General features: G+C 43.7%; 3 protein-coding genes across 3 annotated transcripts in view; 1 reads left to right on the forward strand and 2 right to left on the reverse strand.

The window, feature by feature from the left end:
• LOC123766245 (coronin-1A) overlaps nt 1-11,507 on the reverse strand; it is a 112,364-nt gene extending 100,857 nt beyond the window's left edge. Inside the window, exon 1 of the mRNA XM_069321135.1 lies at nt 11,348-11,507. The gene's annotated coding sequence lies outside the window, so the exon portion shown is untranslated. The remainder of the gene's footprint in view (nt 1-11,347) is intronic.
• LOC123766240 (uncharacterized) overlaps nt 1-26,315 on the forward strand; it is a 208,907-nt gene that overhangs the window by 139,418 nt on the left and 43,174 nt on the right. The gene's annotated exons all lie outside the window — the stretch shown is intronic.
• On the reverse strand, nt 17,547-26,266 carry LOC123766244 (succinate dehydrogenase cytochrome b560 subunit, mitochondrial). The gene is made up of 5 exons (XM_045755277.2): nt 26,175-26,266; nt 25,994-26,065; nt 23,436-23,638; nt 19,848-19,990; nt 17,547-18,237 (listed from the first exon to the last, which is right to left on the reverse strand). The coding sequence occupies exons 1-5, from the start codon at nt 26,192-26,194 to the stop codon at nt 18,133-18,135; spliced, it is 543 nt and encodes a 180-aa protein (XP_045611233.1). The 5' UTR covers nt 26,195-26,266; the 3' UTR covers nt 17,547-18,132.

The raw sequence follows: 26,315 nt of genomic DNA on the forward strand, positions 1-26,315 counted from the left end.
GGGAGTCAGAGGTCACTCCCTCCAATACCTCCAATCTTACCTCAGTGACAGGGTCCAGTACGTCTCATGTGAATGATTCCAATTCTCCCACCCCACCTATTAACATTGGTGTTCCACAGAGCAGTATACTTTGCCCTCTCCTCTTTCTCATTTATATTAATGATCTTTCAAATGCCTCTCAACACCTCAAGCCAATTTGATTTGCCGATGACACAAACTTCATTTTCTCCAGTCCTAACCCTCTTATTCTGAATGACGCTGTGAATACTGACTGAACTAAATAAAGCCCATCTTTGGGTAACTGCTAACAAACTCACCCTTAATATTGATAAAACCTTCTATGGTAGTAAATCATTAAATAATTTGATCATTTTGTTTGGTAATAAATCCTCTGATCAAATTCATCTAAGAATTAATTTCCAAATTAGTAACAAAGTAGATGGAAAAAACAAATCAGCTATTAGAAGAATAACAAACTCTGGTCCCAGGCAGCACTCGGCCCCTTACTTAAAACTTTGAATATGGTAGATAGTAAGTCACTGTTCGTCCTCTCAAGTGTACTCTCTCTATATATATAAAACTCTAAACTGTAATGGTAATCCTGACCTTAATCACTTCCTAGAGGGTTGTAATAGAACCCATGGGCACCATACTAGAAACAAATATATATTTGATATTCCAAGAGTGACAACTTAACCAAACTAGAAACGCTATGCAAATCAAGGGTCCCAAAATGTGGAATGACCTTCCTAACTAATCACGTCAAAGACTGCCCCTCAATCAACCTGAAAAACTAAGTACTGTACTACCTAATCAACTCCATGTAACCTACTTTAACTCCTAAATGTCAACTAATGTCTTGCTATTATCAAACATTAATGATTAACTTGTAAAACTATTAATATCTACCATGTATAAACTTAACAAAATTGTAGTCTATTTATTTATTCAAAATTACTATCCTCTTTTGCAATTGTTGTTAATTCAATATGTAATTATTGTCATTCTTCTACTTTAGTTCAATTTATGGTTTTGATCTCAATTAGTCTTAAGTCTTAGTTTTTAATTTTTTCCCACATTTTGCCTGAAACGCTGTGCGTATTAGTGGCTTTTGGCATAGTATAGCTATATCAAGACATCCAACATTCTTCTTGTAACTTAATTTGTATGTACTTTTACCTAAACACAAATTTATTTATTTATATTATTTATTTGCTTCGTCTTGCACCCTGTTTGTGCCATTTTCTGGTCTTCTTGCATTTTTCATTTGCTTTTCCTCTCTGATTCTCTTTACTGCCTCCCTCTCCTCCTTAGACATGTCCCGGTCTAACAAACACTGAACGGTACTTTTCCTTATTTCTTAAATACCTCTTCTCTGCCAGAATACACTTAACTGGGTTGCTGTTCATAAATATAACTTTCACTTGTCGTTTTCTTCCTCTCTGAAACCTACCTAGTCTGCAGAAATGCTTCATTTTCCTTGTTGCATCTCGAGAATAAATTTTGTGTAGAATTTCTATCATTTCATTTCCTTCTATCTCCTTATGTGACATTTGTTCCCCGCAAGCTCCGGTATGTTGCATATTACTGCTCATCTCTCCCTCTCCAACTCCTGCCTTGCATATTTCATGACTTGAGTAGTTTTTACTGCCCCTAAATTATAAGTCTCTCTCGGAAAATACAACGGAGTCAGAAAGTGGCCACCCTACCTGGGGGATGTAACCATCTTGAGAAAATGGCTACTACAAAAGCCACTCTGGACATTTAGCCACTGATTGTAGTGACTACAATCTTCATTTCTTTTTTATTTTTGTAAATCTTTATTTTCCATTTGTTTGCTTATATATTTTATTAAGTATTTTATTTATACTTAATAATTTTAAAGTTGAAGAATCGTTATGAAACAGCTAGTTTAATTAGAACCCCATACCCGTCCTTTGGGTGAAGGACATGTTGGTTACATAATGGGTTCGGGAACTATATTATAGTCTTCCTTAAGCTAAGGAATTTACATTTCTGATGAACTAATAACATTACATTAATAATTTACCCATCATGCATATAGACCAATCCAATGGGCTACAGGTTATACAGGCATATACTGGACTCAGGGACTAAACCCCACTATTTAAGCTAAACAAGGTACATCATTGATGAACTAGTTACAGAGTTTGGTAACACAGTTACATAATGATCTAAAACAAGTGCTCATCATTGTTTAATCTAATTTATGATCACGTTACATGGATAGTCTAATTACATTACTTTAGTTCATGTTACGGTAGTTATGAGACAAGCACAGCAAGTTGTCTCATTTTCAGTCAGCGTGAGGCTGCTGCCAATACTTAAACTATCATCTACAGTGGATACAATTTGAATACTTAGCTAGGATTTTGGATTTGTCATACGGATAAAATACTTAATTGGACATTTCTTGAACTTTAGCGACAGAATTGTGTTTATATTCTTGGATTTCTTTCACATTCAATTACAGGGGTCCTTATTAAAGAGAATAGTTTTGCTGACAAATTTTACATTTGGTCAAATGTAGCCTACATCAGCAAGACTACGCAAGCTCTCAGCGACAGACTTTTTTTCAGTCACGTTAGTGACATTTACCGTCTTCCAGAGATTCTTGTACCGGACATCAGCTTAGCAATAGTAACTTTGAGAAATCCAATGACGTTTTGGATGATGCATATATGGAGTTGTTTTTTATGTCCCTGCGAGACTCCCACGCCAGTGCCTTCTGGTGCCATCTAGCGGGTGAGGGAAGAGTTGTGGGGCGGCGGGGCAGACCGCGGGAGTGGAGGGTCTCAGGTGTGTCGTCCACATATACTTGAGCACGCGCTCACCCCCGTGCCTTCTCCTATGTACAGTGTTGAGCACGTACACGCTCACCCGCCTCTCCTGCTCCTATATACACTCTTGAGCATGCCATTTATTTTCTCTCATGTACATTGCTACGTACATAAGCATAAAGACCAATTTTACCTATTAAGCGCTTTTACTAACATTCGCAGCTTTAAAAGAAGATATAAATAAATAAATACAAACACACCAAGTGCCAAAGAAAATGACAAGTATAGACACTACACCGACTTGCCTCTCGAAGCAAACATAAACAAGATAACATTGGCATGAGTGTGTGTGTATGGTGGGGGGAGGGGAGGGCCAGGAGATGTATACTCACGTATTTGTGACTCAAGTACTTGGATAAGGAGCCATTAAGCTGTAATGCACCACGTGTGTAAGACCACTCCTATACAACACATTACCTGTACTGAGCCCTAAACTAACCACACACACAGAGAGCTGTATACACCAAGACATGTTTCAACTTTAAATTCAGCTTGAAAGACTCCTCCGCCGTCCTCTCCCCGTCGAGGCCCGCATGTGAATTCATACTATACAGTTTGTTAGCACACTGATACCAGGGATGAGAGGCAAGGGCTATAAGGAAACACTATAAGAGTAAGAATATGATCACGACGTACCAAATACTTCGGGATATCGACACGATGGGCCAGAACGTTTCTACACGGGAACACGGGAGCAACCATGTATAGGTGACACACAAGGAAGCGCAACACACAATGTATACCTACATTAAAAGATGATGGCATGGTTATTTGCGACATTAATGTGATCGGTGTTACTGATCAGTCTGTGCATCAATATATATATATATATATATATATATATATATATATATATATATATATATATATATATATATATATATATATATATTAGTGTTCAGGTAGTGAGGGAGTGTAATGTACAAAATAAAGAACAATAGTTATAGTAAAGGCTTACTAAAATTCATATAATAAATAGGTATGGTAGAATTACGCAAATCGATTGATAATTAAGAGGCGGACACAGGAGCTGTATCTCAACCGCTGCAAACTCAGATAGGTGAGCACACGCAGCACGAAGTGTTACCATGTCAGAACGCGACCCCCCTGTAGACATTAGGCAGGTGCGCAGTATTACCACAACGGTGCGCACCGTACTTGACCTCCTCACTTGCGGTACTCATGCGGGACGACGCCGGCGGCGGCGGCGGCGGCACGGGCGCACTACGCACCATGACCATTACCCGCGACACCTTACTGCTGCCTGCCGGAAGGTTTGGTCTCCTTACAGTTATTGGCCACCTGGCCTGTGTAGTATGGTAAGGTGGTGTGTGTGTGTGTGTGTGTGTGTGTGTGTGTGTGTGTGTGTGTGTGTGTGTGTGTGTGTGTGTGTGTGTGTGTGTGTGTGTGTTGCGTCACTCCCACCACCAGCACCAACAACCACTCCAGCCTTCAATCACACTCACTCACCAACTACCCCACCCTTCACCCACCATCCACAATCACCACCACCAACTACCGCCATCACCACTACCACCGCCATAACCACAACCATTACCATCACCACAGCCACCATTACTACTACCACAACCACCACTACTACCACAACCATCACCACAACCACCATCATTACAACCACCACAACCATCCTAATCACTACCACAACCCCCACCATCACCACAACTACCACCATTATCAAGGGCAAAATAAAAGGACATAAGTGAAAGCTAGAGAGGCAAATGAGTTGAAGAAATGTAAGGAAATGCTCGTCCTCTGTGCGGGTGTTCAACACGTGTTATGTAATGAAAGAAGAAGTTGTGGAAGCCGCCTCTGTCCACAACTTCGTCAGAATAGTTAAATTATAACGCAACAGATACAACAAGATTATTACACGGGGCATAAAGAGCTAGATCTCGCTTCCCTGTAGACAGTGATAGGTAAGTACCATCCTATAAGTCAACACTACCTTCACCGTTGCAAGCTACCACACCTGTCACCGATCACTACTGCCGTTACCAACTACCACAACCGTTAATAACCACTACTGCCCTCACCGGCGCTTTCAACCACTATTGCCACCAGCATTATCAACTATACCACTATAACCAATCATCATCGATATCATCTCTAAGAACCTTAAATACTATAGCTAACCATCAGTTCTGTCACAGTCACCACCCACCAGTTCAACCACCATCACCAACCACCAGCTCTACCATCATCACCAGCACCACAACCACCGCGTCAACCACAATGTTCATCTCCTAACAATGTGCACATGACACATAAAGTCAACGACCAATACACGTCATGTGTGGTGTGAACACATACACAAAGTGTGCGAACACACACCCACAACATACGTGAGCGTGCTAAAAAACTGAAAATATACTAAAAGTGTGCGAATTCATGTCAAAAAGTAAGTATACTACCCCACAGGCAGCGCGCGGACCTAACCCATCCTCATAGAGATGAGATTTGTCATCAGGTGATAGACGCGTGTGTGAGAGAGAGAGAGAGAGAGAGAGAGAGAGAGAGAGAGAGAGAGAGAGAGAGAGAGAGAGAGAGAGAGAGAGAGAGAGAGAGAGAGAGAGAGTAGGAGCTACGTCACATGGGTCAGCAGGCCTTTTTAGCTATTCCTATTTTTATGTTCCTTTGTAAGCTAACTCGTGTCGACTTTGTTGTCTTGTGTTTCATGTTCTATGAAAAAACTGTCACCGCCACGAAAACATAATTTTATTAAAAAATTGGGAAGCTTTCGCTTCCCTTGCGTGTGCCTCAGCATGTTATAACCTCATGATTTTCTCACATAATTTTGAGCACTAAATTGAGTGCACGAACAGAAGACCTACATTGAACACGTACTGCAGGAAGTTACCTGTCACGCTAAACACCTGCATTTGCTCCTGATGAAATTTATGTCAGTTGAAAATGAATCAAGAGTATTAGCTATAAGAGCGAGTGTCTCAGTAACTTGGAGCACGAAGCTCACCGCGCAGTCCGTGGGAGGAGACACTTTCTTATTCCCAGACCATTATGTGAAGTGTGTGTGTGTGTGTGTGTGTGTGTGTGTGTGTGTGTGTGTGTGTGTGTGTGTGTGTGTGTGTGTGTGTGTGTGTGTGTGTGTGGTGTGTGTGTGTGTGTGTGTGTGTGTGTGTGTGTGTGTGGTGTGTGTGTGTGTGTGTGTGTGTGTGTGTGTGTGTGTGTGTACCACTTCCCCCGCCCCACCAGATCTGTCACCCCAGCCCCAGTTGGTCTGTCACCCCAGCCCCACCTGGTCTGTCAGCCCCGCCCCTCCTGGTCTTTCACCCCAGCCCCACCCTGGTCTGTCACCCCAGCCCCACCTGGTCTGTCACCCCAGCCCCACCTGGTCTGTCACCCCCGCCCCACTTGGTCTGTCACCCCAGCCCCACCTGGTCCGTCACCCTCGCCCCACTTGGTCTGTCACCCCCGCCCCACTTGGTCTGTCACCCCCGCCCCACCTGATCTGTCACCCCCGTCCCACCTGATCTGTCACCCCCGCCCCACCTGATCTGTCACCCACGTCCCACCTGATCTGTCACCCCCGCCCCACTTGGTCTGTCACCCCAGCCCCACCTGGTCTGTCACCCCCGCCCTTCCTGGTCTGTCACCCCCGCCCCACCTGGTCTGTCACCCCCGCCTCACCTGATCTGGCACCCCCGCCCTTCCTGGTCTGTCACCCCCGCCCCACTTGGTCTGTCACCCCCGCTCCACTTGGTCTGTCACCCCCGCCCCACCTGGTCTGCCACCCCCGCCCCACCTGGTCTGTCACCCCCGCCCCACCTGGTCTGTCACCCCCACCCCACCTGGTCAGTCACCCCCGCCCCACTTGGTCTGTCACCCCCGCCCCACCTGGTCTGTCACCCCCGCCCCACTTGGTCTGTCACCCCAGCCCCACCTGGTCTGTCACCCCCGCCCTTCCTGGTCTGTCACCCCCGCCCCACCTGGTCTGTCACCCCCGCCCCACCTGATCTGTCACCCCCGCCCTTCCTGGTCTGTCACCCCCGCCCCACTTGGTCTGTCACCCCCGCCCCACCTGATCTGTCACCCCCGCCCCACTTGGTCTGTCACCCCCGCCCCACTTGGTCTGTCACCCCCGCCCCACCTGGTCTGTCACCTCCACCCCACCTGGTCCATCACCCCCGCCCCACCTGGCCTGTCACCCCCGCCCCAGTTGGTCTGTCATCCCCGCCCCACCTGGTCTGTCACCCCCGCCCCACTTGGTCTGTCACCCCCGCCCCACTTGGTGTGTCACCCCCGCCCCAGCTGGTCTGTCACCCCCGCCCCACCTGGTCTGTCACCCCCGCCCCACTTGATCTGTCACCCCCGCCCCACATGGTCTGTCACCCCCGCCCCAGCTGGTCTGTCACCCCCGCCCCACCTGGTCCATCACCCCCGCCCCACCTGGTCCATCACCCAAGCCCCACCTGGTCTGTCACCCCCGCCCCACCTGGTCTGTCACCCCCCACCCCACCTGGTCTGTCACCCCCGCCCCACTTGGTCTGTCACCCCCGCCCCACCTGGTCTGTCACCCCCGCCCCACCTGGTCTGTCACCCCAGCCCCACCTGATCTGTCACCCCCGCCCCTCTTGGTCTGTCACCCCCGCCCCACCTGGTCTGTCACCCCAGCCCCACCTGATCTGTCACCCCAGCCCCACCTGGTCTGTCACCCCAGCCCCACCTGGTCTGTCACCCCCGCCCCACCTGGTCTGTCACCCCCGCCCCTCTTGGTCTGTCACCCCCGCCCCTCTTGGTCTGTCACCCCCGCCCCACTTGGTCTGTCACCCCCGCCCCACCTGATCTGTCACCCCAGCCCCACCTGATCTGTCACCCCCGCCCCACTTGATCTGTCACCCCCGCCCCACCTGGTCTGTCACCCCCGCCCCTCTTGGTCTGTCACCCCCGCCCCTCTTGGTCTGTCACCCCCGCCCCACTTGGTCTGTCACCCCCGCCCCACTTGGCCTGTCACCCCCGCCCCACCTGATCTGTCACCCCAGCCCCACCTGGTCTGTCACCCCCGCCCCACTTGGTCTGTCACCCCCGCCCCACTTGGTCTGTCACCCCCGCCCCACCTGATCTGTCACCCCAGCCCCACCTGGTCTGTCACCCGCGCCCCACTTGGTCTGTCACCCCCGCCCCACCTGGTCCATCACCCCCGCCCCACCTGGTCTGTCACCCCCGCCCCTCTTGGTCTGTCACCCCCGCCCCTCTTGGTCTGTCACCCCCGCCCCACCTGATCTGTCACCCCCGCCCCTCTTGGTCTGTCACCCCCGCCCCTCTTGGTCTGTCACCCCCGCCCCACCTGGTCTGTCACCCCCGCCCCACCTGGTCTGTCACCCCCGCCCCACCTGGTCTGTCACCCCCGCCCCACCTGGTCTGTCACCCCCGCCCCTCTTGGTCTGTCACCCCCGCCCCTCTTGGTCTGTCACCCCCGTCCCCACCTGGTCTGTCACCCCCGTCCCACCTGATCTGTCACCCCCGTCCCACCTGATCTGTCACCCCCGCCCCACCTGGTCTGTCACCCCCGCCCCACCTGATCTGTCACCCCAGCCCCACCTGGTCTGTCACCCCCGCCCCACCTGGTCTGTCACCCCCGCCCCACCTGATCTGTCACCCCCGCCCTTCCTGGTCTGTCACCCCCGCCCCACTTGGTCTGTCACCCCCGCCCCACCTGATCTGTCACCCCCGCCCCACTTGGTCTGTCACCCCCGCCCCACTTGGTCTGTCACCCCCGCCCCACCTGGTCTGTCACCTCCACCCCACCTGGTCCATCACCCCCGCCCCACCTGGCCTGTCACCCCCGCCCCACCTAGTCTGTCACCCCCGCCCCACCTGGTCTGTCACCCCCGCCCCACCTGATCTGTCACCCCCGCCCCTCTTGGTCTGTCACCCCCGCCCCACCTGGTCTGTCACCCCCGCCCCACCTGGCCTGTCACCCCCGTCCCACCTGATCTGTCACCCCCGTCCCACCTGATCTGTCACCCCCGTCCCACCTGATCTGTCACCCCCGCCCCACCTGGTCTGTCACCCCCGCCCCACCTGATCTGTCACCCCAGCCCCACCTGGTCTGTCACCCCCGCCCCTCCTGGTCTGCCACCCCCGCCCCACCTGGTCTGTCACCCCCCGCCCCACCTGGTCCATCACCCCCGCCCCACCTGGTCCATCACCCCGCCCCACCTGGTGATGGATCACCCCCTCCCCCCCCCCCCTTTACATATCCCCGCTTCCCCCCTTAATATGTGCTGAAAGGCCACATTACAGGACTCCCTTACACACACACACACACACAACGTCGGCCCCTCATAGATATTCCTCCCCACACCTCCTTTCTTTCCCGTCCTTCTTTTCTCCTTACCCCCCTCCCCACACACACACAATTACAACCTACACCAGACCTCTTCTAAAATATGCTGCACCAGCATGGAATCCTCATCTCGTGGAGCGCACAAAGAAAAATGAAAAAGTCCCAAGTATTTCAACAAGACTTGAGCCCCAAATAAGCTATGAAGAGAGATTTAGGCAATTCAACCTAAGAAGCAAAACAGTAAACAAAAATATGGCTTCCTACAATAATGCCAAGCTATATAGATGATGAACTTTAGTTCGAGATCTGTATTTCTGAAGAACGTGGCTGGCTGCGTCAGATGTGAAACCAGGCCACTTTTTTTCAGCCGCACCTGAGAGTCTCACGCTAGCTGCGCCAGGTATGACTGCACGGTGCTATCCACGTCAACGGAGTACCTGAGCAAATGTTAAGGCAAGCCAAAGGCACGAGGCAATAAGCCTCGTACATCTTTGTATTAGACTAGACCCGTGGGGAGTCTTGCAATATGCACGATGGCACGGGGGTGGGGGGATTTAAACCCCCACCCCCACCCCCCACCCATTTAGAGTTGTAGCCTGCCAAATGGTAGTTTTAACCAATTGTCTTATCCTAGCCTAACAGACGCTAAATTACCTAATTACCGCACTGGAGTTATCCAATCGGAGGCTGTGGCTTTCAAAACTAGGATATCTAGTTGTTTAACTAAGGGTTGTAGATTTCAAAGAAGGGGCTAAAGTGTTCAAACCAGGAGCTGAATCTGTCAAAGCAAGTGATTTAGCTGTCAAACTACAGACTACATGCAGCCCGCTGGCCTGCTCGTGGGCGGAAGACCTCGCCCGTATCCTGCAAGGAGGATGGGAAGTCACATCCGCAATTATCGCTTCTATTCATCAAACAACCCTCACGTCCTACATAGCTCTCTCTCCGTTGTCCCAATCAGCCAGTAAATAAAATATGTAGTCATATGTGTCGGCAACACTTTATATAATGGATGGACGATCTTGTATTAGCACGATGGCGGGCTTGGCTGACAGGCCGTAATTATCTCGATTTAGGATAAAGTATTATTACATTCTATTACTATTCAGAACTTGGAATTTTAATTACATAATATATTTAAAATTTCCTGTAACGCATTTTACTGTTGCTTTGCATTCTGGGTGAGAGGGAGGGGGGAGGGAAGCGGCCGCTTGAGTACTCACATTATCATACCAGTTGGTACATACTAGGCTACGACGCTCAACCATTTTAACCTACAGTACAGTACACGTAGCTTTGTACCCTGCATGTAACCAATATTGTAACCATTTTTGTGTAATGAAATTTTTAATAAAATGAGGCATATACATACATACAAAAACAATAGGGGTGGTAGGAGAAGAAAATATTAAAGTGTTCAGTGAGGATCCAGGGTCTTCTCTGAGTACTCTTTATTTTCTTCTCCGAGGCTATGGGTCCCTACAGTTGCACCAGAGGTGGTACCTTATATATATATATATATATATATATATATATATATATATATATATATATATATATATATATATATATATATATATATATATATATATATATATATATATATACAGTATATCCTTTTAAATACCGCGTATAAATTTCTTACGGTGGCATTCTTTTCGGGATTTTTTTATAATTGGTGTGAATTAAAACCAGCTCTATAATAATATCAATTATTATATGATTTTATAATCTGCTATCCAACAAACATGTTAAGAGTAGTTTACACCAGCCTAAGAATGAGGCTGGTGGCATAAAGGCATTGTAAGCTGCCTTTAGCACATGGTTGAATATTGCGCTCCAGAACTGTGAAGGAATACCATAGAGTTGACACAGCATGACACAAACCATAGAGTTCACGGGTGGTGTATAAGGTGGCCAGCTTGTATTTTACAGACAATATTAAACACAAAATCCGCTGAATAAAATCAATTGTTCAGCATCACATCCTATATAGTGTCTTCCCAGTCTCTTCCAAAATACATATTGTTCCACATATATATATATCACAAAGTATGGCATTATGTAAATGAATCGGCCTTGCGTGTGTATCACATTTAATTTTCAAACGACAAAGGTAGTAGTGATTGTCATAATAATACAAGGAGGGTGGAGTACTCACGTGGTGACGGGGGTCGGCGAGCAGCTGGTTTAAACCAGGGACTGTACTAAAGCATATAATCCCTATTTAAACGGAATGTTAATAGTAGTACTATCACCTCTGTTAATACATCATGTCTCTTGTTGCACCAGTACACGCAGGGGACCACACTTCTCATGTGTGAAATATAATTACCACTATGTATACATATGCAAATGTATGTATACACACACACACATATATATATATACGTACATATATATTAGTACCTAACAGTAGCGTTAAGACATTTTAGCTAACAGCTACAGCAATTTAGCATATTAAGCATTTCTTTCAAAATTAGCTCACCAGATTAATATTAATGTATTATATTAAGAACATGGATTTCTAGCTTCGTTAGGTCAAGCTTCACCTATGTATGATCAAGTATTTGCCATATTTAGGTTAGGTAAGACTGATAAGTTACTTTAGGCTCAAATTAAAAAAGTAATTTTACGTGTATTAAAATTTGAAACTATCAGTCTGTAAGAATTTGTTATAATTAAATAGTTCAGAAAACTTTGGGTACATTATATATATATAATATATATATATATATATATATATATATATATATATATATATATATATATATATATACATATATATATATAAATTAATGTTATTGGGAGATATATATATGTGAGGGAATGGAGGATGGGGGAGTGGGGAGGGACGTTCTGGGGGGGGAGGGGGTTTGGGGGGGAGAGAGAGAGGACACAGGAACACACCCACACACGGCCAGGCTTGACGCTCTACTGACGCACCTCTTGTAACTGAACCACCACCGGAAAGTTGCCATTAGTTAACTTAGCGTTGATAATCAATCCAGAATTAACCTATCCTCGTTTTTTAAGATGTTAAAAGTAACAAATTAAGCACCCATGCACACTTACCAGCACCTACAAACATATGCACGTACTCACAAGTGGCTACTAAGATTGTAGTGTCTACAACTAACAACTCACCAGTACATATATACAGCTAACTACTCACCCGTATATGTACACATCTGATTACTCACCTGTACATATATACAACTGCATACTCACCTCTACTTATATTCAACTTACAACTCACTTGTACATGTATACAGCTCACTGTTAACCTATACATATATACAAGTGACTACTCACCTGTGCAAGTATATAAGTACTCATCTGTACATGCACACAACCACACTACACACAGCTACCAGTTGATTGAAAGTTGAGAGACGGGCCAAAGAGCCACAGCTCAACTCCCGCAAGCACAACTAGGTGAGTACAACTGACCTGGCCCTGTGAATTGTTTCCCTCATTGTTCGTTGATGATGCAAAAATTATGAAGAGGACTAAGGCATGAGGCTACAAGATGACCTAGACAAACTGAATGAATGGTTCAACAAATGTCTACTAAAGTTCAACCCGAGGTAAATGTAAGGTAATGAGACTAGGAGGTGGAAACAGGAGGCCAGACACAGGATACCGAATGGGAGATGAAGTCCTTCATGAAACGGACAGTGAGAAAGATCTAGGAGTTGATATCACACCAAACCTGTCTCCTGAAGCCCACATAAAAAGAATAACATTTGTGGCGTATGCAAAGCCGGCTAACATCAGAACTACCTTCATGAACCTGTGCAAGGAATCATTCAGAACTTTGTATACCTCACATGTAAGACCAATCCTGGAGTATGCGGCCCCAGCATGGAGCCCGTACCTTGTAAAGCACAAAACTAAGCTGGTATGCCACTAGGAATAATCCCAGAACTAAGAGGCATGAGTTACGAGAAAATGCTGCATGAAATGCACCCAACGACACTGGAAGACAGAAGAGTAAGGGGAGACATGATCACTACCTATAGAATTCTCAAGAGGAATTGACAGGGTAGACAAGGATAAACTATTCAACACTGGTGGTAGGCGAACAAGGGGACACAGGTGGAAACTAAATACCCAAATGAGCCACAGGAACGTTAGAAAGAACTTTTTCAGCGTCAGAGTAGTTAACAGGTGGAATGCATTAGGCAGTGATATGGTGGAGGCTGACTCCATACACAGTTTCAAATGTAGATATGATAGAGCCCAGTAGGCTCAGGAATCTGTAGACCAGTTGATTGACAGTTGAGCGGCGGGACCAAAGAGCCAGAGCTCAACCACTGCAAGCACAACTAGGTGAGTACAACTAGTTACTCATTTTTATAGGTATTTAAATGTATATATATTAACTGGGTACTTACCTGTATACAACTGACTACTAATCTGTACATTCCTTGTGGTTACCTTGTGATGGTTTCGGGGCTTAGTGTCCCCGCGGCCCGGTCCTTGCCCAGGCTTTCTCGTTGCTGGACTGGTCAACCGGTCCAACAAAGAGTAAGTAATTATCCAACAAAGAGTAATTAATTATCCAACGAAGAGTAATTAATTATCCAACGAAGAGTAATTAATTATCCAACAAAGAGTAATTAATTATCCAACAGAGTAATTAATTATCCAACAAAGAGTAATTAATTATCCAACAAAGAGTAATTAATTATCCAACAAAGAGTAATTAATTATCCAACAAAGAGTAATTAATTATCCAACAAAGAGTAAGTAATTATCAACGAAGCCACAAAGCCGGGAAGACTATGCAGCACCAGTAAGACAGAGAGGTGGTCTGGCCAAAGCATTGCACATGTATACAACTGACTATCTGTACATATATACGCCTTACTAATTATATGTACATGTATATAACTGACTACCCATCAGCACATGTACACAACTGACTATCCATCAGCACATGTTCACAACTGTCTATCCATCAGCACATGTACACAACTGACTACTCATTTGTACATGTGTACAACGGGTTGCACATGTACACACTGGCTGCTCACCTGTACGAGTACGTATGCAACTGATGGGAGCCGGCGGCTGAGCGGACAGAACACTGGACGCGTGATCCTGTGGTCCCGGGTTCGATCCCGGGCGCCGGCGAGAAACAATGGGCAGAGTTTCTTTCACCCTGATGCCCCTGTTACCTAACAGTAAATAGGTACCTGGGAGTTAGTCAGCTGTCACGATCTGCTTCCTGGGGGTGGAGGCCTGGTCGAGGACCGGGCCGCGGGGACACTAAGCCCCGAAATCATCTCAAGATAACATCAAAATAGCCTCATCCAGCTTTGCAGGGGGGAGGGGGAATGGTCTGGGGTAGGGGACGGACATAGGCTGGTCGGGGCCGGCCTGTATGGTGACGATGCAGCCTCCACAGATGATATATGATGATAAAAGCACTCCGCATGTGCTTTTAGCACCTAGATATTTCTTATAAGTTAGTTGTATTTTTTGCTATTAAATAATATTAATATTTCAAAATCATAAATAAATTTAATTCCCTTTTCTTTACATGAGTATAATGAAACCTTTTTATCCAACCACTAGGAAAATTGCGTTATTCCTTAAGGATGAAGATGCATGACAGCTCAAATTTATATGAAACCTTTTTAAATGCTATCATCCACTTCTAATCTCTAAACAAAGCGACCTCGAGCAAGACCGTTATGAAAATTGAGGTGAATGTCAGTAGTTGTTGGGCGACAGGCAGGTAGGACGTCTGAGGCAGGGTTATTACGTGCGCTGCCGTAAATGTCATGGTCAATACATAAACTTTACATTCCCCACCTTTGGTAAACATAGCACGATGGTGTGGGAAACTTTTGTTTTTTTTTACTATTAAAAACTGGAATATTTGTACCTTGCCCTAATTACCACTCATCAATCCTCAAGCTCCTGCTTTCATCTAGCACACCATAAACAAAAATATTAATAATAATTGTAAAATTATACTGAACCTAACATTCTCAGGCAACATGTCACCGTCTTGCACTTCTAAATTATTTATCTATTCTATCATGAGAGTTCGTGTAGTCTGTCTCCTGCAAAATTATCGTAATGCTAAAAATCGCAGTTTTGTGTAATGGGTTCTGCTGCAAGTCATCTTTAATTGACTTGGACTGACCTAAATATGAGAGCACAGCCGCGTGATAAGTAGTCTATGAGTTGATATCTTTGACTATAATACAAGCGAAAGCTTAATATACAAGATAAGTCAAGTGCCAGGAAGTATCCCATGTATTCATCCATTCTAGAATCTTCAAACTTTCAACACAACCGACACAGAAAACAGTAAAGATAAGTCAGATCAAGATAACCACCATAGTGTTATTTTCTAATTGCTTATGCCTAAGACTTACGGAAAATGACTATTGTTGCCCCCAAACCATACTTGCGTGACCAGAACAGTCATATTTTGAATTTTATCCATTTGCAGTGAGAAACGAGCGAAACTTGGTATAAGCGCCTGGAAACCCACCAGGAATTCCCATTGTTAATTCCTGATGACCTCCCGCCCGCACTCATCGTACTTGAAGGCGTCCAGCAAGGTTTTGATGGTCTTGTATCAATTGTTGAGAGGTATTCTTAATACCTCTCCAATTTGTTTCATGGCTCGATAATTATTGGTCTTTATACTCGTTTTATTAATCGCCTCGCCTCGATCCATGTGATAAAATGCACATGCACACTGCAATAATGACTCGACTTGATAAGCTGTATATTTTACATGCAAACTCAGCGACGTCAATCAGCATGACTTCTCCAGCAGCGTTCTTGACAGTTATTATTGCTCTGGTTCAAGATGATCCAGATGCTAGAATTTGTCCCTCGAAAATGTTGGATCAGTGTTTAACTGTTGAAGCCACTGGTTTTCAATTTCACTAAGTTTAGACTAATGCTAGAATCAATGGAAGTTCTGAAAATGGTGCCCGTGATTAGCTAAGGCTGCATATGCTCGTGACTAGTTCACCTTTTTTAACGTTTCAGCAATACTAAGAATGCAATATAGGAGGTTCTTTGCAAACTCTCACTAAAATTTGATAGTATTTTGTTAAACACCTTGAAGCTTTTCCTAGTCATAACACTGATTTGTCTGTTAATGGCCGACAATTCGTACCTGAAGTCCACTGTCTCCAGAGGCATATAATTGGAAATGAAGCCCAAATTAACATGAAGCGTTGCAAAGAGACCTTTGGCCTTCTCCCAAAAACACTATATAGACTGACCCTGTCACCAAGGACAACCTCAGGTTCTGCCTTTTCCTAATTAAGACATGTTCTTCCCATAAACTTGAAAACCCAAGTCTCCTCCACATCAGTCATAACCCTCCGGGACAAAATCTACTTTCTGGAAAAAAAATTCCATATTTCATGCATTTAAAACATTATTATTATTATGCTCTTCCTCCTCTAAGAACAGACAAGATACAGCTAGCTACCCACTGCAGCTCAGCTGATGCTTCCACATTTAGATCTATGTTACTCAAGACAACGTGAGAGCCAGACTGACACGATTCTCAAGACGATGAGCATGAAGACAATCTAATCATACACCCAATTCACCACCAATTCAGCTGGAGAGAAATTCAGACTCTTACCCGAAAAATCATCTCCCAGATGTTTAAACAATTTGTCCATATGGTTGTCATTGTGACTAGTTATACCCACTCAAGATTTTCCTTGACCGTTGTTGCTTCCTACCTGACAAACAGCCACTCATCCACCCCAGCTGTTGTGCCCTATGTTGCGTTTGTGTCCACCACTATCTGTTTTGGCAACAGAAGCAAAGGTCACCCAAACCTATAGTACCTAAAACCAGCAAGAATGCTTGTATCAAACCTTCATTCTGTTTATTATTTTTCAACATAAGTATTATATATTTTGTATATTGTAGCTTGTGTACAAAAAAATATATACTGTACTGTATAATGTATTTAATTAAGTATATTAAGAGTTGATTTACAAGCTTTATTTACTCACACTAGTACTACAAGTACACCCATACAGTATATATATACCACTACACCAGTCTCCGTGGTGTAGTGGTAAGACACTCGCCTGGCATTCCGCGAGCGCTTTGTCATGGGTTCGTATTCTGGCCGGAAAAGATTTACTGGGCGCAAATCCTTAACTGTAGCCTCTGTTTAATTCAACAGTAAAATGGATACTTGGTTGTAATAATGATTCTTCACAGCGGGGATCGTATTCCAGGGACCTGCCCTGGAATACAGCCTGTATTAGTGACTGTACATGTAACAACTCTTGTATATATCTCAAAAAAAAAAAAAAAAATTATGAGGGGGAAATCATATCATAACAATAAAAAGTTCCAAGTTATTTTATTATGAACAGATCACATGAGAAAATTCGTAGAAGCCGTGATTAGGATTCGAACCTATGCTCAGGGTACGTATTCCCAAGCACTATTACGGATTTTCTCACTGATACATCACGTAATTGATTTCTCTCTGTACAGATCTCATATTATATACATTACATAAGACATTTTAATAGAGGTCAACCTAGAAATATAAATGCAATTTTAATACGAGGCTGATACTGTACTCGATATTTTCGAGCAATAAGAAAATTCACATACAGTACAAAATATACTTCGTGTTGCCTGTTACACAAAAGGAACATTGTTATAATCAAGCTTGCTAATTCATTTCATACCACCTAATGTGGTCCATTCAACATTCTTACTGGGTAAATCCATAGCTCCTAAGAATGAGAACATCATTGATACCACCTGATTTGCCACACTTTTCTTGAGACCTTAAAGTATGGACATCAGTTGTATTAAAAAGGAAAATAATGCTATCTTGAAAAGATTAATTTGTAACATGTGTTCACTATTCAATGGTGTACCTCGTATCAATTGCACCACTTATGGTACAAAGGATAATTACATAGCAGCAACAGCACATGACAAAGCCAGGGAAATCCCAATGACGACATAACCAGTCTTGTACAGTGTACGGAGTGTAAATCCCCACCCCAAGTCCCATACCTGCAATAAAAATAATAAGGCAGGAGTTACATATATTATCATGCATAAATACAATTTTTTTGCTATTACTGTATATGATGAAGGGAATTATTCCAGTTTCTTAAGTCAGGAATATCTCAATACCAACTAATGTTACAAGTTGTGGAACCTGTGTGGATAGGCAAAATATGATTGGTATTGGTCAAGTGAGAGCAAGATGGATGAATAACTGGTAAGGAAGTAGAATGAGTGCATGGTTGCTGAGGTTAATTTGAGCATAGGCTATGGTGAAGGCAAGGGTAGGACGAGTTTAAGGTTAGTGAGGAGGAATAGATTGAATGGGCGAGAGAATATAGTGGTTGGTTGGTGTCAAATTCAGAATTTGGTGGATTTGTGGATGAGGGTAATGTAGGTTGGGCGAGGGTGTGAGCAGTGCAATGGTATGGGTAGTTAAATAGATAGAGGAACAGGGCATATACTTGATGGTTGCATGTAATATTGGTTTGCTGAGGTTGTGTTTAGGAAGTAAGTGGTGGCACTGTGTTTGGGTAGGGGATTACTGGTGGGAGGATGTGTTTGGGTAGGGAATTACTGGTGGGAGGATGTGTTTGGGTAGGAGATTACTGGTGGGAGGATCTGTTTGAGTGGGGTGACAGGTTAATTTGGCGATGCAATTCACTGGACTCGCCCATTTCAATTTCAAATCCTGGTTGGGTCAAAGTTCTTAATGATTTATGGCTTGGGTACCATTCAAGATTCTGGATTACAATGGCCAATAATTAACAACTTAATTCTATGATCATATATGAGCATTTTTTGTTTTAAGTCAAGGTTCTTAAGATGATGCATGTTGAAAAGAATTGTTATATTGTACAGTAGTTGCATTTAAATGGTAAACTGTACCCAGAAATGTATTGTCAGGTCAAGTTATCTTAAGTTTAAAGTCAACACAAAAAGGAATTCTTGAAAACCATAAGCACCACTGTGGATATCAAATAATTACTTTGCTATTGGTCATAAAATAAATTGTCATCAAGTAGATAAATAATGCTGGTAAAGTAATATTTATTTGCACAAAGCAACGTTTCTAAGAATTTGTGTATAATGACTTCATATATTTAAAACAAGTGAACTTATGAAAGTTCTCAGGATTTTTAAATCAAAATGTTAAATTCCTTTAAATTTGAATACAGTACTAGATTTTGAAGAATACAGTATTTAACTTTTGATTTATATCTCTGATGTTTTTACTTACTATGGGTGTTTCCTATTTTGAGGAGGTACTGTAGTGGCATGTACAGTCTGTCTCAAAATGTGAAGACAATTTAAAACATTTATAATGTATCAGTGCTCAATCTTCTCTCTGAAGCTAATTTAATAGTAATGAAACTACCATTTCCTTCCCACAAAACAAAACTGGAAATAATGAGGAAACCATAATGTGCTGTAAATGTAGAAAAAAATACCAGTGGGAATAAGCAATACTGAAAAGATAATGCAGTAGAAAAGGTACTGTATATGGAACCCTCCAATAGTAGAGAAAATATAAGGAAACATTTAGTTGTGGGGGAGTTCTACAAAGGAGTTCCTAGATAAGATCTAGATAATATCCACTCAAATAGTAATCTTACCAAATGTCTGATGCCATTGGCAACATGATACATGAATGGCAGAGCCAAGAGAAACTTTGCCCCATAGATGGCTACTCCACCAAATTCCATGGACTGGATCAAGCTCAAATAGTGTGGATAAGATCCTGGTAGAGCCAACATTCCTGGGGAAAGAAACAGTACAGTACATATAAACAATGGACATATATGCTCAAAATAAAATTATGCCTTTTTTTATATTACAAAAATAAATGGCTGCCCAAAGGTCTTCATATGAACTAAATTAGGTTATTCTACCAATTTAAAAGCATAATATAATCTTTGATCATGGGACAGTACCCTGGGGGACCGAGTTCTTCACAGTTGATGGACCGGATTTAATTTTGTTGATTATTACACATTGGGTTCTATTAGTCAGGAAATTGTCACATTGGTCACATTTGTTGAAGGCTTTGGCGAAATCTGTGTAAATAACATCAGCAATTTTTGTCTGTCTTCCATGGCATTTAGTGCCATGTCATAGTGGTCCAGCATCTGTGATAGGCAAGAGTGCTCTGTTCTGAAACCATGTTGTCCTGGGTTATAGAGATGCTGTGATTCCATGTATTTTGCGATCTTACTTCTTGGCACTCTCTCAAAGATTTTTATGTGTGATGTTAGTGCTATCGGTCTGTAATTTTTTGCCTCTACCTTATTTCCTCCTTTACGGAGTGGTGCTATCTCTGCTGTTTTTAGTATGTCGGTTATAATGCCAGTATCTAGGCTTTGTCTCCAAAGAATGTGAATGGCCTGCGACAGTGGTTTTTTTTACAGTTCTTGATGAATATAGAGTTCCAAAAATCAGGGCCTGGTTCAGAGTGCATAGGCATACTGTCTATGGCTTCTTCAAAATCCAGTGGGGATAGGGTAACATCCGATATATGACGATGTTGGTATCATATCCATGAAAAATTCATTTGGGTTATCAATCTTTAGTGTGTTTAGTGGATCGCTGAAAGCAGTCCTACCGATTCCTCAGTATTTCGCTCATTTCTTTGGTGTCATCTGTTAAAGTACCATCTCCCTTTCACAGGAAGATGGATGGATACTATATGTGGTTTTTTCATCTTAATTTTGCATAGGAGAAAAAAATATTTTGGATTTTTCTCTACTTTACTGATGGCATTTTTGCTCTCTTTGCCTCTCCTGGGGTTTGTATGATTCTTGTAGCTTTAGTTCAATTGTTTCTATTTCTTTACCTAACCTCTTCGCCGTTCTTGAGATAGGGTGCGACTCTCAAGTTGCTCCGTGATTTGTTTTCTTCGCCTATAGAGAAAATGACGTTCCCGTTCCAATCTGCATCTCTTCCTCTTTTTTTTCTTAGGGATATGGAAAGTGGGGGGGTAAGAAAACCCCTCCCCCTGCACCGAGGGTACCAACACCCAAGTGGGGTCAAATGGGCCCCCAAGCACCCCAAGTCAACTTCTCCCAAGCCCCGGGATTCTCTACGCCAGGACCCGGGGTAGAGCCATCCTCCAAACCCTCTGCCCCTAAAGTAAACGCAGTCAACTGGAAAAGGGGGGGAGGGTCTGCTGTTCAGACCCCGAAGCCCCAGCTGGAGGAAGAGGCTCGAATGCCTACATCGCTGAACCAGAAGGGGCAGCCCCCGAGACCGCCCGAGTCTCACCACCATTTAGACCCTGCCCCGACACCGAAATCCTCAGATGTTTGAGAGCCGGCAGTGGAGCAGGACAAACAGCAGCCAGGGCAGGACAAACAACAGCTGGGAAAGGACGAGGGAGCACAGAAGAAACCAACGTCGAAACGACTAACGCCCTGAAGTCTGGGTCCCTATAACCAAAACGGGGCATCCGGAAAAGCAACCAATCTAGCGCGTTACAGCTACCTAAACAGTGCATGTAACGCCGATGCTGCCTGCACCCTATTATCAATATCAGTGGACTGAGTGAATTGGAGAACCAGCAAGAAACACCACTCGCAGGACTCCGGGTCGAAGGAACTGACCCAACAGGCAGCATGCCCGAGGCAAAACCGGTGAATGTCACCCCGAGACAAGGGGGACAGAGCAACCTTCGAACTCGCACAAGACGAGATGGGACCCAAAGGATGCATCCATTGGACCAATGAGCCCCATTGGGGGTTTCCAGGGGCCTTTAGGCTGACTGGTAAGGAAAGCCCAGGCAAGGTGCTGCTAACCAGTTGGCCCAGACTACCAAGAGATCAATTAAAGCTGAACCCCTGCAATGTGTACAATCACAGGGGACCTAGTGGGGGACCACCAGAATAACAGAGGGTGGACAGTAACCAAGGGTCAGACTCCCCTCCAGGCAACAAAAATAAAAACTCCACAAAAGTACAATGTCTCCAAGAGGAACAGAACCAACCACTGTGTACTCACTTAATCGTGCTTGTGGGGGTTGAGCTTTGTTTCTTTGGTCGCGCCTCTCAACTGTCAATCAACTGGTGTAATAGCTGCACAGTACCTTGCACCCCTACCAGCGACGATACCACCTCCTACCCAAGGTCAAACAGTGGAAATGAAAACCCCAGCCGATTCCATGGGTGGGCAATCATCGAGAAGCAAAAAATCCCAACGGAGGTAGTTCCCGAACGACTTGTGAAAGGCAATCCCAAGCCGCAAGGGAAATATTTACAGGGCACCTAGGGAAGGTGCCCCTATGCACATGAAGCCCCAGTACTCCAGGAATTACTCCTGACTTGCACAACATCACACAGCAGAACAACACCGCAAAGGAACAGCACTGCTCAGAGACACAAGCCAGAGTCGAACGACCGCCACGCAACACATCAGCTTCAGAACTGGGATTGGATGGCCAAGCGCCAGGGGTCTAGGGCTCCCCCTTCCCTGTGAGGGTGGGGAGGAGCTGTGCAGACAGCGGTGTGGCGGCAGTTATGAAGTCATGCTTGTTTTCAGATTTTGGAGTTCTGCTTGAAAGTTTGGATTTCAGTAGCAATTTTAACCAGGTGGAGTTTGTTTTGAGATGCCTACCTTCCTGGGTGCCTAATCTGGTAGATGACAAACATTGAATGTTTCCAACCACATGGGGGTTTCTAAAGGCCATTGCTCCTTGTGCCTCTCTGAGGGAGCCAGCTTCTGGCTCGTGGTCTCCGGTAGGTTAGAACTCCAATTGAATTGACTGATACCACAGTCTAATATATACATATACATATTTGACAGTCTCCGTGGTGTAGTGGTAAGACACTCGCCTGGCGTTCCGCGAGCGCTATGTCCATGGGTTCGTATCCTGGCCGGGGAGGATTTACTGAGCGCAATTCCTTAACTGTAGCCTCTGTTTAACGCAACAGTAAAATGTGTACTTGGATGAAAAAACGATTCTTCGCGGCAGGGGATCGTATTCCAGGGACCATAGGATTAAGGACTTGCCCGAAACGCAACGCGTACTAGTGGCTGTACAAGAATGTAACAACTCTTGTATATATCTCTAAAAAAAAAAAAAAAAAAAAAAAAAAAAAAAAATATCAGCCCGGTATAGCTCTTGGGAGCCGGAGGGGCTCTCCACATAAAAATAAATAAATAATGGGACTATGAAAAAATAATCCTGTATTCAACTTATTTTAATAACTCACCAATGCTAAATCCAGATATAACTGTAGATAGCAGTAAACCTGTAAAACGATGCGAGAGAGAGAGCATCGAGGTTATCTGTGGTTTGTAAATGGTCAAATGAGGGGAAACAGGCCGGCGTAGGCGTTTATTCTTGGACCAGTAATCTTCAGCTGACTGAGCTTTCATAGCTGTAGCTGAAGGTGTAGTGAAGAGTGCACGTGTCCTGAAAAGTTTAAAAATACGGTACTTTACAAGGCTGGCAAAGTTTGTAATGTGTGTTTTAGTCATAATATTATAGCAAATATCCAGCGAAGCCAACCCAAGCAAATAATTTGGTCCTACCATCACCTTCCATCCGGATTAAAAATCTCATTCTGCTCCATCCCCTCAGAAAATAGATCACCAAATTAATGCAACATGATACATGTATAAATTCATCTAAATGAAAATTAATAAGAACAAAACATTGCTAACTTTGAGGCATTAGTAAATAAAACTCCCATCCCACATGCTAATACTGTACAGTAGTACTATAATACCATATACCCACATATGTCACCTTCTGGTAATCAAACTGTACAGTACTGTATAAGGTAAAGCTGATGGTCTTCAGTTATTGATATAGATTAAAAAAAAGTACAGTAGTAAAAAAACATTTGTTTTTACAAAAGTTATGGTACAAATTGAAAGGTGACAATTGTTCTATAAAATGACACTGGAATAGATGCAGTATACTTAATATCCATGGATATACTGTACATGGACTGACAAAAAACTGGTAGTGTTTGATGTCTCTGTGTGCGCCAAGTAATCAGACTATCCGAGTGCCAACATTCAGATAAATGGGAATTGTACCCATTTCTCACATAGTTGTTAAAGTGGTACAGCATAAATACACTGAACACATCTACATTCTATTACACACCATATCCATATCACTGCAAGTCTACAAAAGTTCCACAGATTGTTGGAAGACTGACAAATGCTTTTTAAAATTTGAAAATTCAAGACCTTGCATGTTGGGTACAGTATAACAATGCACATTGCAATGACCAAATACCAACATTGCTTTGCAGCAGATTGATGATGAAAAGAATCTAGTCATTGAAAGTTTCACAACATGTGGTAGCTGCAGTAAAAAAAAAAAAGCGATAGCAAAGTGATATTTGGCACTTATGAAATCCAAGAAGTAAAACTGGTTTGATGACTAAAAATCACAGTTTACCACAGCAATGCTGCATTATGCCTTTCTTTAATAAATAACCTACATTAAAATTAAGAGCCTGTCAAACAATTGTGTAGGCAGTTATATTGCCTATGTTCTAAGGAGTTTCACTAGTATAAACATGTACATGATGTTTATAATACACTGATTATTACAATTAGGGAACTGGAATTTTATTAACTACAGTACCTTTAAACCTCTTAATACAGTACCTAACTACACTATAACCAGGCACTGGTGGGTGTAGGCAAGCAACCATTTGTATTTACTTGTGTCGGAGTGCATGCAGATGAATGTATGAATTGGTGTCCTAATACATTGAGGTCCAGTGTAAAAAATACAGCATATACCCGAGCCCTTAATTAATGTGTTCACAGCATGTGGCTGCCAACTTGGTGACACACACATTATCAAATGGAATATAACTTCATAACCTGAGAACATTTTGTTTGAAAAGTTCAAAAATACTTAAATATGACAAAACGTATACAGTACATAATACTTACTGGTGTCTTGTATAGCATTGCCCCATTATCAATGATCTTCAACCAAACGATGCAACATACTTTTGAGGTCTGTAACTACTTCATACACTCACAACTACAGTACAGTATTAGAAAATATTTTCGTATGCATTATCCAGGATTTTTCTCCCGGTTCCAAGCATGACAAACCATCCTGCGAGATGGGGTCTGGCCTGATTTAACAAACGGTATATATTGCTGATTAGGATGTATTAGCTTAGTTTAGGTTGTATTAGGCCAGTTGGATTAGGTTAGGTGGGTTTTGAAAATCACTGTCAAACTGGCATGTGAAAAATGTGATTTATCCTATTAGATGAACTCATAGCTAGCTCTTTATCTAGATTGTGCTGTAGACAAAAGTTATCTGCATGGAGAATAAAGATATCTTCATGTAGAATAGAATATCTATTCTACATGAATAGATATTCATGTAGAAGATAGGGTAGCAGCACAGTCCTGTGTACCTTGTGTGTATGTATTGTATATCTATAAAATAAAAAAAAAAAAACGTTTACTACTGGAAATATAAACTACCATTCCCTACCAAATCCCATACCATGGTACATTAGCTAAGAAAATAACCTATAGTTACCGACATATACACAGGCATCCAGATTTTTAATCCTTCATAAACTTTGATTGATGCATCTACCTTTGGACATGTACATTAATGCGCATTTTCTGCCTTGTCCTTGACTAGCCAATCAAGGGCGTCCTGCTCCCGACATTATTCACTCTTCTAACCCTTATCATCATTAAGTAATTATCAAATGAAGGAGCTTTATGCTCTGTAAGACTACTATTATTACTACATCATCCCTTCACTGACCATTGGTAGGCCAGAGGTCCCTGGAGGTGCACGGGTCGTCTGCTGGCCTCCCTGCACCCTCCTGAAGCAAGTCTGAAAATACAAATTGTTCATTGCTCCTCAAGAAACGTGACCAAGGTATATCACACGAATCATCTCAGACCCTCCCGTAGCAGGATATTGTGGGCAAAATGTTATTCACCGGAGCACCAATAAAGCCATGGCCGTCGGCGAGGTGGTGGTCAGAGCGACTGTACTCTTGCTTGCTCAACCCTAATTACACAAGTGTTTTTAATATTCCATTCTTAATTTTACTTTAATAATAAAATACAATAATAATATT

Source organism: Procambarus clarkii, chromosome 9, assembly GCF_040958095.1.
Source record: "Procambarus clarkii isolate CNS0578487 chromosome 9, FALCON_Pclarkii_2.0, whole genome shotgun sequence".
Lineage (NCBI taxonomy): Eukaryota > Metazoa > Arthropoda > Malacostraca > Decapoda > Cambaridae > Procambarus > Procambarus clarkii.

Coding starts and splice junctions, on each gene's coding strand:
- LOC123766244 (XM_045755277.2), bottom strand. CDS start 26,194: ATGGCTTTATTGGTGCTCCG. Junction 26,066..26,174: donor ATGGCTTTATTGGTGCTCCG/GTGAATAACATT, acceptor TTGTATTTTCAG/ACTTGCTTCAGGAGGGTGCA. Junction 19,991..23,435: donor TATATCTGGATTTAGCATTG/GTGAGTTATTAA, acceptor TTCTTTCCCCAG/GAATGTTGGCTCTACCAGGA.